General features: G+C 41.5%; 1 protein-coding gene across 4 annotated transcripts in view; it reads right to left on the bottom strand.

Moving 5' to 3' along the window:
- The window catches only part of ZDHHC15 (zinc finger DHHC-type containing 15), a 29,769-nt gene that overhangs the window by 4,798 nt on the left and 5,317 nt on the right, over window positions 1-19,654 (bottom strand). For all 4 annotated transcript variants that reach the window (XR_002102124.1, XR_002102122.1, XR_002102123.1 and 1 more), the window contains exons 2-11: window positions 17,857-17,883; window positions 14,964-15,058; window positions 13,651-13,771; window positions 11,304-11,373; window positions 10,798-10,830; window positions 9,485-9,605; window positions 7,351-7,483; window positions 6,425-6,551; window positions 4,821-4,930; window positions 449-531 (exon numbers count right to left, since the gene is read on the bottom strand). Coding sequence is in view for 1 of the 4 variants with exons in the window: in XM_019540373.1 (XP_019395918.1) it covers window positions 488-531; window positions 4,821-4,930; window positions 6,425-6,551; window positions 7,351-7,483; window positions 9,485-9,605; window positions 10,798-10,830; window positions 11,304-11,373; window positions 13,651-13,771; window positions 14,964-15,058; window positions 17,857-17,883 (881 nt within the window). In the remaining 3 variants the exon portion in view is untranslated. The remainder of the gene's footprint in view (window positions 1-448; window positions 532-4,820; window positions 4,931-6,424; window positions 6,552-7,350; window positions 7,484-9,484; window positions 9,606-10,797; window positions 10,831-11,303; window positions 11,374-13,650; window positions 13,772-14,963; window positions 15,059-17,856; window positions 17,884-19,654) is intronic.

Below are 19,654 nucleotides of genomic sequence, written 5' to 3' on the forward strand. Positions count from 1 at the left end.
CCAAAGCTGCATGCCTTTAAGCTCTCTTTGGTACTGTGTAACCCACTGGAAACATCAGCCCTATATAACTGATTAATCTGAACATCTGCAGTTACTTGGGTTACAGGGTTTTCAGATCTCTGAAAACCAAGGAAGAATGTACTTTTCAACCTGTGCACCAAACTCAGAGTTCACCACCATCTAGTGCTTCCTTGGAAGATAATTTAGGAAAGTAAGAAATCCCTGTGAAATCCCAAACCACAAATCCCCATCCTCCACTGTCCTGCGCCCAACTTCTTCTGTTTAAGGTTTAAGAGAGACACTCTTAGCATCTTTACAAGGCATTATCACCCTACCTCACAAAAATGGAGCTGGCTGGCCACCTCATAGAATGAGTATATCCCACTTAGTTCAGGTTAGATCCCTTCTTCCCCCCCGACTTCGAGTAACCTGATAATAAAATGCTGACCTGTCCAAGTGAGCTTTGTGCCACTGCCTTTGCAAACTCCTAGGTCTCCATTTCTATGGCAAGAGATGAAGCTTCATTGGATCCTACAGAATACAAAACAAAACGGTTAAAGATGAATAATACTGCTGTTTTCTGACTGCAGGGAGAACAGCTTCTGCTGAGGGCTAGTGCGTTTTTAAGCACTGGTTCAAAGAGAAACTGGACATTCGTCCTCATCAGGGTGACCCAAGCAGAAAGCTTTATTTATCAGTGCTTGCTGATGTATTCTCCACACCACAAGCTTTAAGAGCCATGATGACAATTAAAGTTCTTCCAGTTTTAATGGAATGTTTCAGGTCTGACTTCCTGTGACTGCACTAAACATAATCCAAACACTCAGTTATTACAGCACTTAGGCGTTGGCGCATTGATAGAAAGGAAAGGGATGGTTAGAAAATGAGACTGCAAAACAGTATCAGCTGCATCTGAAGTGCATCCTCCCTCCTGTCAAATCAAGATGAGTTGGCTGAGGCAGCAAGCTTAATGCAGGAGGCGATCATGTGCACGATGCTCTCAGAATATATTTTCTTGATACAGTGGAAATAAAAGTTCATTAAAATAAGCATCATTTTATTCCTGGAGCATTTTTATTTGCAAAACAAAATCTGCATGAGGACAAGAAAACACAAAAAGGCAACGTACATCTCATTGGAAATGTGGGGCAAGACAGCAGAATTTGAGATTAGCCACAAGCCCACAGAAAAAGGAGGCAGAAATTGCCATACCAGAGCAGGAGAACAGTCCCCACAATCAGTTTGGAGGAATAGCAATAAATAAAATCCAAGGCACCTTGTTAATTGTGTGATAGTACTGAAAATACAGTATCACCTTCCTGTATAATTTGATCGAAGTATTAATTATAGAGCCATTCATTTAGGAATCTAGAAGTGTGCTAATAAATTAATCTTCACAGCCAGAAAAGAGCCTAAAATCCCCATTTTACAGACAGGAAAAGAGAAGCACATGGGGCAAAAGGACTTGCCTAATGTCACAAAATGAAGCTGCAATAGATCCACAACACATACCCAGTTCCTGTTCCCACATGTGCACCTGCAGAATTGCCCTCAGATTCTCTGAGTCTTTGGGATGCTAGCAGGCTGCTATCTCTTGGAGTGCGCATACTATTACTGTACTTAAGTCATGCCGTTTTCAATTCTGTGCTGCTTCTGCAGCACCTGATAGTTGAATGACAGAAAAGCACAATGCAAACTGTTAAAAAATAAATATTCAGTCTTTTGAGTTTTCTGGGTGAATAGTTCCTACAAGGAGCTCTTTTTAAACATTACGTACTGTATCAGAGCTTAAAAAGCAACTGTCCACAAGTCAAAGAGAGACCGAGGATGTTGGTATGTGAAACTGGCAAGATCACAACTGAGACACCAAGATTCAAGATGCATTTTTTTGAAAATCTGATGACCTTATAATGCACATGTTATTTTGGGGGACACTTTCTAGCCAAACAGATCAGACAGATGTTTGTGAATAAAAGACCAACATTAATAAAAGCAGGAAAGTTTCAAAATGTGAAGTAAAAGGTGTTCTTGGCTTCTCGCTGATCACACAGCTCACAAAACTGTTACCATAATATACAACTTTGAAAATGAAACACTATTATCCTGCACTACAATTCTAAGCAAATCTCTTGTACAAAAAAATCAGGGCAAAAGGTGAACACCCAGTTCAATGGAGAGGGACACAGCCATACAGGGAAGACAAAAGCAACTGAGAAGATTTACTTCCACACCCTCCTTAGTGCCAGGTTGCACTGTCTCCACTCCTAGCTAGTTTTCTGTAATGCTTTGTGTTTTATTCACAAATCCACCAAATTCCTCTTAACACTGATTTAAAATAATATCCACAGGTGGGCTGTTTGCAGCGCTCACCCGTGGCCTTACTCAGTTCTGCTTATGCACAGAAAAAAAGTGGGTGTCAGGGAAAAATCAAATGGAGCAAAAGCAAAGGATTCGAATACTGTGGTTAGAAAGGAGACGGTTATACAGCCACACTCGATCAAGCTCTTTGTTTTTAAATTAGCTCTGTGGCACGTCTCTTCCCTTCTGCATATGCCTGGAGGAGGGACCCGCATGAGGAGAAGAGCTCTCATTATTTCTGTCATGAGGCGCAGGTGCAGGAGGAAGCACAGGTGTGTGCTGGAAAGGTGCCAAGAGGAGAGGCACCTCACTTAAATACATCAGAGGGACATTATTCCCACTCTCCATGTGACTGACGCTCTAATGGTTCCAGCTTTGGCAGTGGTGGATTAGCATCCGCAGCAACGAGGGGAAGAGCAGGAACAAAGCCTCGCTGTGTTGTCTCATCTTTTCCCCCACAAACACGCTTTGGAGTGTCAGAAGTGACAAACACACAGCTGTCTGGTATCCAGACTGAGGTGGGCAGCCTCTCCAGGGCCTGTAGAAGTACTGTCTCTCCAGGACTGGATGTACGCCAGGGCTGAAGGCTGCACAATTACGTTTGGGATAAATCCTTTCATTATGGGATAAATCCTGAAGGAACAGTGGAACTGGTGCTTGAATTGCATGGAGGGTGGCTTTGGGCATCCTTGCCTGCCAGGGAGTTTTCATTGGATCAGAGAGCTTGGAAAGGGACTGGGACGCATAGTTACAGACTGATCCACTCACTTCTACATAAACCGGTACGGTGGTAGCCCCGGCAAGAAGATTACACCTTATGTTCTTTACTGAGCTAACAAGTCTCGTCAAAGTCATTTTGATACACACTCTTAAGTCTTGAAAGTACAGGCTCCAGACCAGACTGGTTTTTGGTTTTGGCCAAATCAGATCTCAATCTCATTACAATTTGGTGTTCACATTTAAAATACTAAAAGAGACTCCGCTGAGAGCCCGTAACACTTTAGAAAAGTTCCAGGCTTGTGAATCACTCCTACAGGGATTGATTTTTTTTTTAAGTGTCATAAACAGCACACAGAAGGACACTGTTTTGTTATTTTATTTTTAAAAGCTCGTTTGTGTTAGCCTGGCAAACAGATTATCTGCTCTGCAACATACACGACTCAGCAGGAGGAGCAGATGTTCTTTCAAGTCTCAAACAGGCTACTTCAAGTTACTTATTCGAACCAATGATGAAATGAGCCTCTTCAACCCTATTCATGAGATGCTGGAGAGTAGGTTTTCCAGCAGTGCCAGGGTTTGAAGTGTGCCTTGGAAAAGGCTCCATTTGTTTATTTTACAATGAAATCTCCTCAACAGATATCAATATCTCTAATACAATCAAACATCATTACTAAGTGAGGGGACAGCTGACCATAAGGGATCACACTGCTAAAGAAAATGCCCATTTCACTTTTACAAAAGGGTCAAATAACGGTTTTAAACAAAGCCGCAGCCTTCACACGTCTCCAAACACGTGCCATCTGCAGTGACTAATGGGTACTTCAGGAAAGTGAACTCAAGTACTCAGTTTTGTCAGCTGCTTCAAAGCTTACAACACAGTTGCAAAAAGGATCTCCACATGTGAGCTTTGTCTCTAAAGCAATAAACCAGATGTGATATTCTTTTAAGGGTAACACACTGCTGCTGCAATGGAGGAACTGCCCTACCACACCTGTGTGGGGCTGGACCAGGAAGCAGCAATGGCAGGAGGGAGCACCTTGCTAAAGGCTGGTCTGACCAGAGGGGCTGCCACGAGGCTGCTGCCGCTTCCATTGGCCACCTGAGAGTGTAGACAGCCATGCCACCCCCATGGACAAGACACAGGGAATGCCACCTACTTGGGCTTCCTCCACCTTGGGCATCCTCGCCTGCCATCCCCACATCCAAATTTCTCTCTTGCATGGAGAAAAAGAGGGGGTCCCACTGCCTGTATTTCCAAAGGGTGCCACTAAGTACAGAAAAGTTATTATGTCTAGAAAGGCTGACAGCCACTGCTTTAGAGGAAAAGGAAAAAAACACCCATTGCCTTTAATAGCAACTGATAAGCTTCCATGGCATAATGGAATATAGGTACTTTTATTTTAATTCTGTTTACATATACGGTTGTGGCTACCTTGAGCTATGGAAATGTACTAACCCAAGGACAACTAAGCACCATGATTTTGGAAACTTAAAATGTGGTTCACTTGAAACTTTGCAGAAAACACATATGGTTTGATGCTTTTGATACTGTCCAGATTGGTTTCAAAGTGGGACCTTATATTTGGCCTATGTTCATTACCCAAGACTGGACTGCCTGTGATAAAGTCAACATGCTTTTCCATATGCCACATTCTAAGATGGTTGCACAGAGCAATTATTCTACAATTCACCCAACCAGTTATTCTAATCCAATTGCACAATTAATTTTTGTATCCCCTTACCCTGGCTCTCTTCATCCAATCCGTCATCATCCCATTGCTCTTCATTTGCTAGCAGTGGATTTCGAGCTTCACACAAAGTTCTCATTGGAAAGGAATGTCCATCACCCTGGCTGTAAAATACAAAAGGTAGAAAATGAGCTACCGCAGAACCACTTCTTTTGAAAAATGAAGTACAACTCTACTATGCATTTATGATTTTTCTCACAAAAACAAAAGAAAATTCTTACATTGCTGGAAATGAATTTTAAAAGATGAACCCTTTGTTTTCTTAATATAATTCATCTTGGGTGGAAGCTCATAGGCAATGTTTAAAGAACAAAGAGAGTTGCAATCTTGAATTCATGCAAAAGCTAAGAAGGAAAATCTTTACAGTTCAAAATCATTCCTGATAGAACTCAGATGGAATTGAAATTGGCCAGATTACCCAGATAAATAATGAAGTATGGGAAAAAAGATATGCAAAAATATTCAGCTGTAAAATGAATTACTGCCCCCTACTTCATTCTAACCAGGTGCAGACAACAATTTTAGGAAAGGTGGGAAGAGTCTGGATGAACTGGACACCGAGCATCAGATTAGCAAACAGGTCCCCACCCTTTAATTGCAAATTTATGAGTACTTTCCAATGACTGTCATAATAAAGACAAAGTCTATGCTATGTCAAGGCATGACACAGGGAGGAAGCCTAAGGGAGTAACAGCGATACAATGGAAATGAATTACAAACGCTTGAGTTTGGGCTACACGTGACTGGACTTCCTGGACATCCTGCAGCAAGTACTGCAGGCCACCTAAGATACAATCCTCCTCTGACAACCATCTCTACCCAAGGAAAATAATCGAGGAATTTTCCTTGCCAGTCGGAGTGTGTCCCAGGTCATAGTTCTGTGATGAGCACCCTATGCTCTGCACTCCACATTGCTGCTGGACACTAGTATGCTAACATGTCTGATTTTTTTAATCCATCCCTGGCTTTGAGAACAGGAAGGAGAGGGAAATAGATGGTGCAGTTGAGGTCTTAGCTTAGTTCACCAGCACAAGGTCAAGACAGTTGCCTGATAAAGCTGGAATCCAGAGAATTGTTTTAAATTGAGCCCAACTATTCTGGGAACTGGCCTCCAGTTTATTCTTGGATCAATATGTGTGGTACAAAAGCAAAGTGTTTCACTAGTTAATGTAGGGACAAACCCTGCCAGACAAGGGAGGCCAGGATAGTTTTTAAAGAGTGAGTGTGTGTACAAGTATGTGTGCAGAAGCAGAGTCCATATGGAAGGTGTGGACCCTCTGTACCCCAGGAAATGTGCTCCACAGTGGCTTCAATCATCTTTGTGCACGGAAGGCTTTGAAGGGATAAGGCAAGGATGCTTGTCGGTGGATCTCCAACTATATATAACCATTTTGCAGTGGGTGTAGGTACAGCAGATGAAGCTACAGCAAGTGCTTAGGGGTGGTTCCTTTGCTACCTCTCAGTGCCACATGGGAAAATATCAGCCACTCCTGACTCTGGCAAAACTCCACTGTACAGAACTGGTATGAACAGGCTGAGCCCAGGGATCATGACTTGGCCTTCCATTCATAGCGTCAGCCTCTCTAACCATCACTTACCTTGAAACAATTGGGAACAGCCACAGCTTTTTTTCCTCTCCAAACACTTGCTGGAGATTCTTTACGAAGCCCAGGTTGAATCCATTTTTATCTGGACCATTTTGAAACACTGGAGCTGAGAAGGCCTCTATGGACAGATTCAATTATAGGGGAAAAAAAATGAAAGAACCAAACATTATTGATGCATGGTAGCAACATTTACTTTGCAGATACCATGGGCACATTAAACAAGTAAACACATTATGTCATGGAACATTGTGGATGGTTACAGGAGTGAACATGGAGATAATAAGCCTAAAAATCTTTTGATTACTGTATTTTCTCACAGACAGCACATACTCCAGAATATATTATGCATCTTGTTTTTGAAAGGATAAAAGATCCTTCCTTGTAGCAAGTAACTGAATGGGTAGCAGCAGCTAGGAAGCCAAGCCTGCTGACTCTTCTGTTCTCTGTGGATCACTGCAGAGTTTACTCACAATTTTAGCTGATGAACAGCAAAAATGATTCCTACCGTATTTCTTGCATACAAAGCACACTCCCATTTCCAGTAAGTTTTTTGGGTGAAAGATTTATGTTGTATGTAATAAAATTTGGTAGTTCCAGTATCTTAAAATGGAGGGCATTCATTTAATTTTGCAAATAAATCACACAGAATAACCCAAGACCCAATAAAAATGTACTTGTTTAAACCCCCAAAATTCAGAATGAACATCATCAATTCATGTATCTAACCATTTCCAGTGTCCCTAATGAAATTTTTACTATACAAACTAAAAAATGCTGTTTTCAATGACAGAGAAAACCTCCAATGGCATGCATTCAAAATTAAATGTTTTCTGTTATATTTGTTGGAATACCTTGAGGTGAACAGCAAACCTCTTTCTTTTTTATAACACTATTTCATGGTGAACACAAAGTCTTACCCAAAGTAGACCTATTTCTACTGATGAGCCAGCAGTGGTAGCCGAAGAGAAACATCAGGCTTACAAAAAACATGACTGCCACAAAAAGAAGGAAAAGCACATGGAACTTTGAACGTCCATTAGTTAATTCACCCTGGGAAGGAAAGCAAAAGGGCATAAATGGCAAGAAAAATTGAGAAAGAAATTGTTCCTTGATAGGTTAAATGTTCTACTATATCTAATAAACATACTACGGGGTTTTTAGACTTTCACATTTAAAAATGTAAAATTTTTGCCTTGCTACAAAGCACAAGACAAAGAGGAGACAGGCAGACTTTTCTCCACTTCTGGGATTTTGCTACTTATTTTTTTTAATGGAACAGGTCCAGTTTGTTCACAGTTTCCCATATGGGCATCAGAAGCACGTCTTATGCCCACGGTGCATTTGGCAGGCAATGACAAGCTCTTTGAAAGCCTGTTCGCATTCTGCTGAATTTTCTTTAATCTTCATGTTTTCCTGGATGCACATTAACTCACTGCACCTTTTCCAATGGCTACCTTCCAACTTCAGAAAAATCAAGAAATCTGAACTCCTACTTGGTAACAGCAACCCTGAACATCCCTAAGTCCTGGGGACAGCTCACTCCACAGTGAGTCTAAGCTAAGCAGAATCTTACAGGTGGCTGAAATGCTTTCACCCTAAAACAGAGGAGCTAAATGCCTAAGAGGTCCTCCAGCCCAAATAACTCAGAGACAGGCTTTTCCTGACTCTTGGAAGTGAATATGTATGCACTAGGGCAACAGTCTGCCCAACTGCATGTGCCTCATGCACTAAACTGTATTTATAGTCCCTGAGTCTTCCTCAGTATGCAGAGCAACCTTAGGGGTGTTTGCGTCAGAAGTTTTGTTCATCACATCAATTAAAAAATGACTAAGCTAAGGTACTAAGAGGCTAAGTAACTTGACCAGCATCACACAGTGCATCAGCAGCACCACAGAGACTAGAAACCAAGAGTCTGGAGGCCTGGTCTCCCATTGTAACTATCAGCTGACCCAACCTCTGTCTAAACTAATTAGAATTTAAAAGTAACACTCAGTATTTCAATCAACTTTTAAGTCAGGAAAGGAAGGCAGTAAGGAGACACTGAAGGTAAAAGCAGTTTCTGAAAACACTATCTTATAATCAATGCATGTAAATCAATAGCAGGATACAGCTTTTTATATTAGTTCTCAGAACAGCTAGGAAGAAGGCAGGTGTACTGCAGGAACTAAGTTTATGGAGAGCACTAGGCACAGTAATAAATGAACAACACTAAAAGTACTGTGAGTATCCTCTTTGTCTGCCCCTTAGCGTGTTAGACTTGCCCCACAACAGCAAGGCTGGGAAAGTGAGCCTGGATATTACAGGAAAAAATATAACTGGTAAAAAAAAAACCCCAACAAACCCACCCCACTTAGGAATTCCCTGTAACAATAGTGAAATTATTTATGTGGTTTTCAAGCAGCCACTTCATTAGCATTCAGTGCCAGTGACCCAGGAAATTCTACCCAGAAGACAAATTATCCCCCAATCAGCAAAGACACTCCCAGTGATGACATCGTAGGATTGTGCAATATTTCCCAAAAGCAGTTAGCATTTGGCTTTTGGATGTATCACTGTACTGTTGAAACCTGAGGCCCTGGTTTTTATTCACTGGTTTCACTTCTGTAAGTGCATTGGCTTCAATGGAATGATTCCTGATCCATAAGTGAGCAGAATAAGGTCCAATGTACATTATCACCACCATGATATGCTGATTCTGAACTACATTTAATCTTGGTGATCTATTTCTAGTCAAGAGGCATCTGACCTCCATTACCTTCAAGTGATTTTGAACTACATATTTATGTCTTGTTAAAAGATGCCTAAACTTATTTTTCAGAAAGCATGGCTTTGTGAGCCAGGCTTCTGGTCTGAAATTCCTGTTTCCCCTTCCAATTTTGCATGTCTGAGTCACAGTGGGAGTAACACTCCCATGTAGACTTTGGAGAAAACACCCTATTGCTGAAATCCAGAGTCTTTCTATAGGGTGAAAGTAAACGGGTACCAGAGGACCACATAAAACTCCAGTAAGAGTTGTAAAATAAATAGAAGTAACCAGATTCCAAAACTTACTGTCCAATACTTAATGAAATACTTGAAGACTGTTGCAGCAATATACAAGCAATACAACAAAGAATACGCTAAGAACAGTAGAAAGAATTTGTAGTTAGAAAATCCAATGCAGTTATTCACCCTAGAGAATAAAAGCAAAGTTGAAATCAGGATATGTACAGCAACATGGTTCAAATACAAGGAATATTAATTTTTTTCTATTATTCTTTAAAGGTGTTTGATTAAACAAAACAGCATGTTCAATAAACAGCTCCCCTTAGTGGTAATAATTGAACATAATTCTGTTCTTGTTTAACTTTTGAATCCTACCTGCAGGCAAAATTTACACTTAGCAAAAACAAATTTTTTAAATATCAAAAGACTTGGTTTTCTCAGTTTGCCTACAATGTTGGTTTGGCACAGAGGCAGGCTTAACCTGCAAAATTTAGAATTATGCTTGGTGTTGAAAAACCCAAAACTGAATGTATTCCGATCTGGGATCCTAATTTTGCTTGTATGGACCACTTGTGAAGTACAGGGGCTTAGTTCACAGTGATTTGTACCATGTCGAGTTACCTGCATATATACAGCCAAGTAAATGCTAAATGTTAGTGCAGTATAATTCTCTGCTCACATTAATGGAAGCATCTTTATGCCCACTTTATAGAGGTATAAATGACCTCAAAAAGGTGCAAAACAGTGGGGAGAAAAGGTGAGGTCTCGCATCTGGGTTGGAGTTCAGATTTGAAACACTCCCTAAATTTGGGAATAAAAATCTGCGGTTCTCCTTCATGCCTGTGTCTATGTTGTCTCTGGTTCCTGAAGTCTCCCTTTTGGAAAAATGGAAGAGAGCAGCAGGGTTTGAGAAATCAAATAGCAACAATTCAAAAATCTCAACCGGCCAGTTCTAGAATACAAATCTATACAGCCACTCTCCAAAAGGGATTTTTAAGTGTATAAACACACACACAACTGGTGGGATCAACTACTGGTTATATTCCTGACTGATTACATACATAAAATTAAAGGTTGGGTCAAGGCCCCTTTGAAAATCTGGGCAATAATCAAAGAAGCTAATTTGTTATTTAAACTGTGTCAATACAAACACTTCTTAAACACAGTTAACAAGAATGTTCTTGATCTGTCACTTTGAAATACTATATGCTGTGGACAACTTCACAATATGACCATTTCATACCATGACAGACACACTAGGAGTTACATGCAGCATTAGTGAATGGAAGGGGCATGCAAACATGCTGTTAAAGACACAGATGCTTAAACAGTGTTTACTTTCAATAAAAAAAATCTACAAACCAGTCTCCAGGACATACCATGGGCAATGATGATCCATTTTCAGCACACATCTGCAAGAAGACATAAAGGAAAAATGAAGCAAAGAAGGTAAGACTTACGTTCTGTACTTAACCATCATTTGCAGATCAGCAACGTAGTCTTCTTCAGTTTTTTTAACACATCAAAAAAACCACTGAATTCACTAATATTTGTCTGTTCAGTGGAACTTGCATTAGACAGATTCCTTCTATCACCTGACTCCCCATGTGGGAAAAAGTATAAAATACTACACTCTTGTAAGGGGGACAAAAAGTCTTGTGGGTGCTAATACTAAGACTTATGCATGCAGGTGTTTGCATCAAGGTGCTGGCCCATGCATGTACAAAAATTCAAGGTGAAGACCCAACAGAAGCCATCTGAAAATCTTTCCCTTAGTGTTTGGCCATTCTTTGGATACCTACATATGTATAACTACACATGTGGGAGCCAGTCATTTTTTGTGGTCAATACTGACATTAGTGTAAAAAACAAGCCAGTAACTCACATAGCACAAACAGAACAATGGTGGCAACGATCAGGTTTGATCAGCTGGCATCTATCACAGAATCGAATGGCTGAAATTAAACACAAAAATATTAGCACTGGATTGTGTTACACAAGCAGCCAAAAAGAACACTTAGTATTCTGTCCTCGCCATTTACATTTTTGTCTTATCATTGCAATCCTCTCTTGCTTTCCAAGCTGGGTGTGTTTAACGTTGATTTTGGCTGCCAAGCTGGAAAACAGATGGCAGAATTCTGAACCACTGCTTAAGAACTGGCTTTGGGGCAGGATTTTTCTCTGAAGTATATAACCAGCTTAATGCTAGTCAAAAGAGATGGATATATGCAGGGGTGAATCCAGGATTTCCCAAAGGGAACAGCAAGCCACACTGCAGGGGTGGCTGCACTCCTGCAACCAGCCTTCTCTGCTCCCACCAGCGTAGGCAAACAGCTCTGTGGTAGCCTCTTGGGACTTCTGTAAGCTTACACTGTGAGCTGCACAATTGCTGATCAGTGCTAGTGCTGGCTTTGAGTCTGGAACAGTCACACCTTTAGTCTAGAAACTTTCTCTAACTGTCCCCCACCTGCACGGCTGTGACTTGCCACTAGAGGCCTGGTGAGCAGGGGAGGACCAGGAGCTGTAGCTGTGAGTTGCCACTAGTGGGCTGGTGAACCAGGACAGGCTTCTATCTCTGCTCTAGGGATGGGAGTGGGGTGAAGAAGTGTGAGAGATTCTGGGACACTGAAGACTTCAACTTATGTAACTCATCTGTGGGGAGTGGTCACACCTTAATGCAGTGGTTCTCAACCTTTTTAGATAGCAGACCAGCAAACCTGGGACCAGAAGTGACCGTGGACCGGCAAACCGCAGGATGGAAGTGATTGGTGTACTGCGGACTGGCAGCTAACCCTTTTTTATACTTGGTATAAAAAAGGATTGAAAAGGGTTGGCTGCTGGTCCACAGTATGCCAGTCACTTCCAGTCCATGGTTTGCTGGTCCACAGTCACTTCTGGTCCGGCAGCCAACCCTCCTGTGGACCAACAGCCAGCCCTTCATGGCCCAGCACCAGGCCGCAGCCCAAGGGAACCTTTGCCTTAATGGAACAGGAGCTGGGTAGTACAAATCCAAGATAATCCTGCCTTGGTGTGGTGTAACTTTAAGCCACATAAGAGTTTAAGACCCCTTTAAGGTGCTCAAGTGTGGACAACTCAGGGGTTAAGAGCCCCAGGAGCCACCCAAAATTACCATGTAACATGACCCTAAGTCCCTAAAGCAGATGAAAATCCCCCCCATCCCTTCTTGCTCAGAAGCAAGCCTCTCCACTTCCCCCTTCCCTCCTGGTAGGGATGCTCCACAGCCATATGGGCTGAGTGGGGACTGGGTCTCATCTGGGTGGGGGACAATGGAAACAGCCTGTCAGAACAGTAGTTCCCACCACCCTGCCAGGTCACAGCACAGGGAAGTGGAACCTCCATGCTGCCGTCGTCCCCATTCCTAGTTGAGCGCCCCTGGGCAACAAGCAGGAATGGCTCTGGTGCTTCCCTAGCCCTAAGTTAGTGGGGAAAGGCACTGGGGGAGGGGAAAAGGGAGGGAAATTCATTCTTGAACACAAAAGGGAAAGAAGAAAGGTTTCCCTTTTGCTTTAGGGACTTAAAGTGCCCAGAGGCTCCAGTAGCGCACTCCAATCCAAAAGGGGGGCGTAGCCATGCCACTGTGCTCTCTCTGGATCCGCCCCTGGATATCTGCACACATATCCCCATCTCTCCATTTGCACTGTGGCCTTGAAAATGCTGTGCTGCCAGGACAACAGTGGCTTACATCAAATGTCTGACTAATGAAAATACACAGCATTAAAACCTGTAGCCATTCCAAATTTGGAAGCCCTGCAGACTTCAACAAGAAGGCAAAGTGCAAATGACTGCAGAGCAGGTCCATGGGGGATGACCTGTTTATTGAACCATGTCTTCATTCAGGTCAAACCCCATTTAATTAAAAAAGGCTATGGGACACTACCAAATATACATTTGGGGACCCAACCAGGTTCTCCACCCTTGACATAAAACAAAGAGAACAATCTAATGCTTCAAAACAGCTTGGACTCCACTTACAAATGGAATAAGTATTCAAGGACCCCCCCCCCAAATCAAAAACGATTAGAGGAAGGAAGACAGGAGAAAAATCCTTTTACACTAATAATATTTCCTCAGCATTAGCACAGAAATCCTTTAGTGGGATGCCCTGGCACTGGGGAGGTTCGGTGACTCTGCAAAATAAGCTGGATTGCCAGCACATGCTACTTAGCTTGACTGATTAGATTTGCTTCAACAAAGCCCTTTGCTGAGCTGACCTCCATTCCCCGTTCTCGTGTACACTGGCAGCTTCCTTGCAATTTCAGCAAGAATCTGCCTCTGCACCTCCGGCCTCTCTTCATTTTCATAGCGTTCTTTGTCAGTGTAGGAGATATGGAACTAGGAGCAGAAGTGATGAGAAAACCAATTACCCAAGTGTAGAGGAGGTAGTATTTAAAATCCAGGGCTAGTTGGAATAATTATTGTCCTCCCACTCCTTTCAAAGCACAAACATTAATCTGACATGAAAGTGCTTTTGCTTACAAGATAAACAGACAAATAATTAGTGGCGGACAGACAGAATGCAGGGAGACTAACTGCTGAGAGACACAAAACTGAAGGGAAGGTCACAGAATAACAGATTAATTTCACTACTACTTGCTGCTTCAGACATTCAGACAAAAATAATAATAGCAATGATGATAATAGCAGCACTTACCAGGCATGTTCTGAGCCAGACGCTGTTCTCAATTACATTAGTTAAAAATCATGGCTGACATAAAGGTGTATCTCTGTAATTGTGGTCAGACTTTGGCCCCTGAACAAGTGCTGCACAAACATTAAGTCGCCCGCCTTAATCACCTCCTTCTGAAGCAGGTGTTATGTAAAATAAAGCACAAAAAGGGTGAAGTGACTTGCTCAGAGCTGGAAGAGCTTTGGTATCTGTCCCAGCCTGCAGCCAGCTTCCAGAAGAGGTAAGAGCGGCCAGCATTAGAACCAGGGAGGAATCTAGCTGGACCCCACACCCAATAACCAAGCAGACCAGGTCCTTTAGTTTGGGAGGGAATCTTAATATGGCACTAGCAGTGCAACAGTGCTGCTGTTCAGGAGACCTGTGCTCTACTCCGAGTAATGGCTTCTATGAAGGCAGGGAGGCAAGGACACATGGAGCTCTGAATATAGAAGACAAGTCCTTCATCAAGCAGAACTCTCATGGTACTCCTCCAAGGAAGCCAGATGGTGTAAAGTCCCCAGGGTTTGGCTCAATTTGATAAATGCTTAGAGATCAAAGAAGCTATAAGTATGTAAGCTAATGATCATAAATACCTTTATCCTCAACAATTTTAAATCCTGTTAGCATCTGAACTACCTGAAAAGACAGCTTTAAAGTAATACCATGTCTGATTTAAACTCCTCAGGTAGTAGAATTTAAATGATTTTCAGAATAGTTAAACTTCCCTGTTTATGGACAACTTTCCATCTATTCAGGAAGACAGATAATTTGCCTTGGGCAACAAAAAGTTCTCCTTTTAATGCCTTCACTTTCATCTGGCCTTAGATTTGCAGTGCATGAAAAATTCTCAGTTCTTACCTTTTTATCTGGCTGCATTGGGAGAGTAAAAATAGACTTCCAGTATGTCCACACAAAGAGCACAAAGATGACATGGAATACTGCGAGGTAGGCCACTAGAGGAGAAGGAAAGAATAAGGACTTGTAAGCACAGGTCAGGCTGTGGTTTTCATCACTTAACGGTACTTCACTTTAAAAACAGTTGTGCTCCTCATGCATTTCATGCCAGAGGAAAAAACAAACGTACTAGGATGTGTCTCTTAGTCCTTTTAAGAAGGCAGGCAAAACTATGTCTTCATGGTTACTGAGAAAGAGAAGCAAGGCAGGGTGCCTGGCACACCATGACTTCATGAAAACCTAGATGATTTGGTGCAATCCTATTTCAATATATGAAGTGTGTTACTTTTGGAGGAGCAAGAAATAAGGCATAGGGAGAGGGAAAGCAGGCCAAAGGGCAGTTTTCCACGCACTGTACAAAGCACTTGAGCATTCTTTTTGATGCCCAAAAGCCACCACAATATTGACTAGTGCTACATCTCCAGTGACGAGAGCTCTGTTTTAAGCATGCTATGTAAACAGCAGTGATGTGTGCGCTGTCCCCTACCTTTATTTTGAACAATTCTAACAGAGGGATACAACAACTACAAGAGGAATGAGGTGCTTTTGAATCAAATCCTGCATCCTTATACCTATTGTATGGAAATTTCACTAATGTAAAAGTCGCATGCACACTTCAGGCCCTTCCTATGTGATTCATCGAATTTTCTACCACAGGGTAACTCATTGTCCTCCTGAGTTTTTGTCTGAAGTGTACTTCTGGACTATGGTAATTTTCTGAGGGCTTTTTTTTTTAATTATGCATGAGGAATCTATTGCAAAGCTGGAAACAGAACTTAGACCACCTGACTTCCAGTCATGCCTCTTACCCCTAAGGCCATTCTTTCTCAGTTTTTATGTGAGGTTACATCTCTCCCCAACAGTCAACACTGGTAACTGGCTGTTAGCAGTATGTCAGCCTAGATACATTAGTGATAGTTTCCTGTGCATCATTCATTATATATTTCAAAAGGATATAGGTAATTTCCATACACCGGTACTACGCATGGTATTTCTGTATTAATTAGGACTGTGTTGCCAGACTAGAGACATAGAGAAGTTCTTAGAGGCTGTTGTGGCCCCTAATGATTGTTTTCCTTTCCCTGTGAAATAAAACAGTAACTTTACAACCCCTTCCACTTAGAAAATTTCCCTGAGTTTTCCCAGAATCTAACTGACAACAACAGAGAATGTCTACCATGACAATGCAAAGCAGTTGTAAGCTAGTTAAGAAACTTGCCTCTGCAAAGTAATGGAATTGCAGATCCAAATTCTCCATGACCCAAGGAGGAAACCATGCACTAAAGAACAGCCGCGAACCCCCTTCGGGAGGGGGTACTGATTTTTAAATGTCATTCAGTCATTCTTCACCTAGCATTTAAGGAGAGCATGTTTCCTGCAGGTTCTGTTCTGCTGGTAAGGTGGTATAAAGTCTTTTGCAGGAAGGAGGGTATCTGAGCGATTGTGAAGATTCAGGTGCAGATTTTACAAAGAATAGCTGTTTTGTTGGAGGGTCACAAACCTATTGCCATAGCAGATATACTTCCTTTGTGACCATGTCATATAGGGGCAGCTATTTGTTAAGAGGATCTGGTTACTGGAGATGGAGAGGAGTTGCCCTAGAGGCATATTTTTAATGTGTGCCAGCTGGCCAGGGTTATCAAGGGACAGCGCCAGCTGAAGATAGTGAGAGCTATTCCTCCCCAATCTCTGTGCCAGGCTCAAGGGGGAAGGCAGAGTGGGAGTTGCCTATGCTGGCTGTCTCTCTTGGGAACTCCCTGACATTAACTGATACAGTGCCAGATTCCAGCCCCTTCGCTCAATCAGGCCATTACAAAAGGGCATGGAGCAGGAGGCAGAATCTGGGCACAACGGTCCAAATGGCAAAAGCCCCACTGACTCCCTTCCTCAGGGCCAGAATTTGGCTCATTACCTGCTTGTACCAACTATACCTCTGTTTAATCAGATAAGATTGCTTCTCTTGTCCGATTCATTCAGTGACCCCAAGAGCCAGTTTCTGCGACATCAGAACAATTTCTCTGAGAATAAACTTCCACATTACCAAATGAATTTACAAAAGGTGCAAGCCAGTGACAATGGGACAAAAACTCTTTTGTTTCTAGGTCACTGGTCCTAATTCATCCAGACTGGTAGCAACCAGAAATCGTTACCATTCATTGGCCTACATACGGTATGTTGTGGTCTTCGATAAAATAGAGCTATTTAAAAAGAAACATCACAAGTGGCCTTAAAAGGGAAGTCTCCAGAGAATGATGAAAAAAGTAAATGAGGCCAGAGACTGACATACCAATTAGAAAGGATTTTTTAAATAGAAAAACCTTAAAGACCTTCAGCAGAACAGAGTGTGTGTATGTGTCTGACTGTCCGTAGGCCATGGGGGAAGCCTCTACTTGTTTTAAGAATAAACAAGAGATATCCACAGAAGATATCCACATCTAACATGTTTTCTCTACGCAGAGAGGCGAGAATACTTGTAATGATGGGTGCTGTATACCCCTCTGTAATCTAAAACAAAGTATAAGGAAATATTGGTGGAGAATGAGAACTGAATGGAATTCTAGGAAAATCTCATTTGTGAAGTTTGCTGGAGCATGGAATTGTTTGTTTTCAAATGAATTGAAGCAGTCTAATATTTGACACTTTAGTTCACACTGCCCTTCACCCCTCCCCTGTGACAGCTGCACACATATAAATACACAAAGCTGATTTTCAACTGTTGGGATTTATTTTAAATAGATGTTCATGTGCTTTTAGAAATAAAGACCACATGTCTAGGTCTTGGATAAGATTCACTTACCTCTTTCCACAGGGTTGGTCAGAGTCACTGAATAAAAGAAAGAAAACAAATATATGTTTAGAGACTGCTCTGAGAATTACGTTTGCTGTATAATCTTTGTTAAAACAAAATGGAAATTAAAAAGGAAGTAAATTCAAGCTGAAAGACTAATAAAAATGATCATGTATTTATCATTAAAGATAAACACAATCAAACATTAATGTACAGCTGGTAAGCAACTTTTAAAAAAATTTATTCACTCAAACAGTCTCCATAATAAAACATTCAAGCACCTTAGTTATGCCATATTTTCCATTTCTACAAAATGCAATTTTTCTTGGAGGTCCCAATTAACTCGATACCTGCAAGCTAAACAGGGGTCCTTTAATATCTCACCCAAATAACATCTTCACTATTTACTGCTATGCCTGCTTGGAGCTAGTCTCCAGCTGCTTTCATTCCTATGCTCCACTTCCTGTCCGGAGATGTACGTTCCACCTTACAGCTACATAAATTAAAATGAGAACACAGTACCCGACCCAATAACCCAATCACTAGCACTCTGGAGCGACATGCAGGAAACAATGATTTTATTTGACATCTCTACTGGGCCACCCATGACCCCATGGAGCCCACTGCTCCAAGCTGCAGGGAGGTGGGGAACATTATTCAACAGCTACTTATACTGATTGAAGGAAGCGCGGCTGTCTGGTCAACAGTGGCAAGAGCTCTGTGTTGTCTCTAGTTATATCCTCAGCCTGACCTAAGGAATGCCAAAGTTGGCAAGCTGCAAAGGGGATCTGTCCAGCCTTTAACTAGCATTTAGTGGCTACAAAGATTAACACTGATGGTAAATATAAAAAGGAAATTCTTAAGACAGACAACCGTCACGAGCCAGAATGTTGGGTTTTGTTCGTTACCAAAAACTCAATCAAGAATTTTTAGACCTGAGTTTTTATCTGAAATTTTCCTTTTTCCTCCATTTCCAAATTTATTTTTTTACTGGAAAGAAATTCCAAAAATATTGACATATTTGAACTCTGTAACAAATACGTCAGATATTTGTATAGCAAACTTTTTAATAAAAGGGTAAATAAACACTATCTTTGGGAAGCCAAAGTGAAATGGAAGGTATACGAGTTTGTAGACCACTTTACACATATAATCAGATAGTCTAACACAGCATGGCAGGAGCATTTACATCTCAGCTGGTTGCTTACTACACAGGATTATTATCACTCATCAGGCTACAGAGAACATGGCTGTGCAAACAACTCTTATGTAAAAAAAAAACAAAAAACCCTTTTGCATTGCAATCACTTTTATTTTCCTAAGCTAACACAGGTGTGTTCAAGGCCTATCCTTAAATGGGAGACTTCTCAAAAACCCCCCTACAAGGGTACACTGGAAGAGAAACTATGAATAAAGGTATGTGATGGCATTATCTTGTACCAGATCAGAAGGAGGAGGTTATATTATGGTTTAAATTAACTACTATTAGATAGTTTAGATGAACTGTTCCAAATACTTGTTTGACATCACACAAAGTCAGTGGCAGCAAATCTACAGGTTTATCAAAACAGATTAAATACATATTTTTTACTGGAATGCTGAGCAGACGTGATCCACATTTAATCACTTTTCTGAATACAGTGAAGATATCTCCTATTCCAGGAAACACTGCCTAAAAACCATAGACTCTATTCCTCATTCATTTAAAATATTTTAACTTCTGAGAGTCCATCCATTTCTTTTGGTCTTTTGGATCTTCCAATTTTATTTTTTTTTTTAACCAGGAAGAGGGAGGACTCTTACCCAC

This window comes from Crocodylus porosus, unplaced genomic scaffold (genome assembly GCF_001723895.1).
Source record: "Crocodylus porosus isolate Cpor-Errol unplaced genomic scaffold, CroPor_comp1, whole genome shotgun sequence".
Classification (NCBI taxonomy): domain Eukaryota; kingdom Metazoa; phylum Chordata; order Crocodylia; family Crocodylidae; genus Crocodylus; species Crocodylus porosus.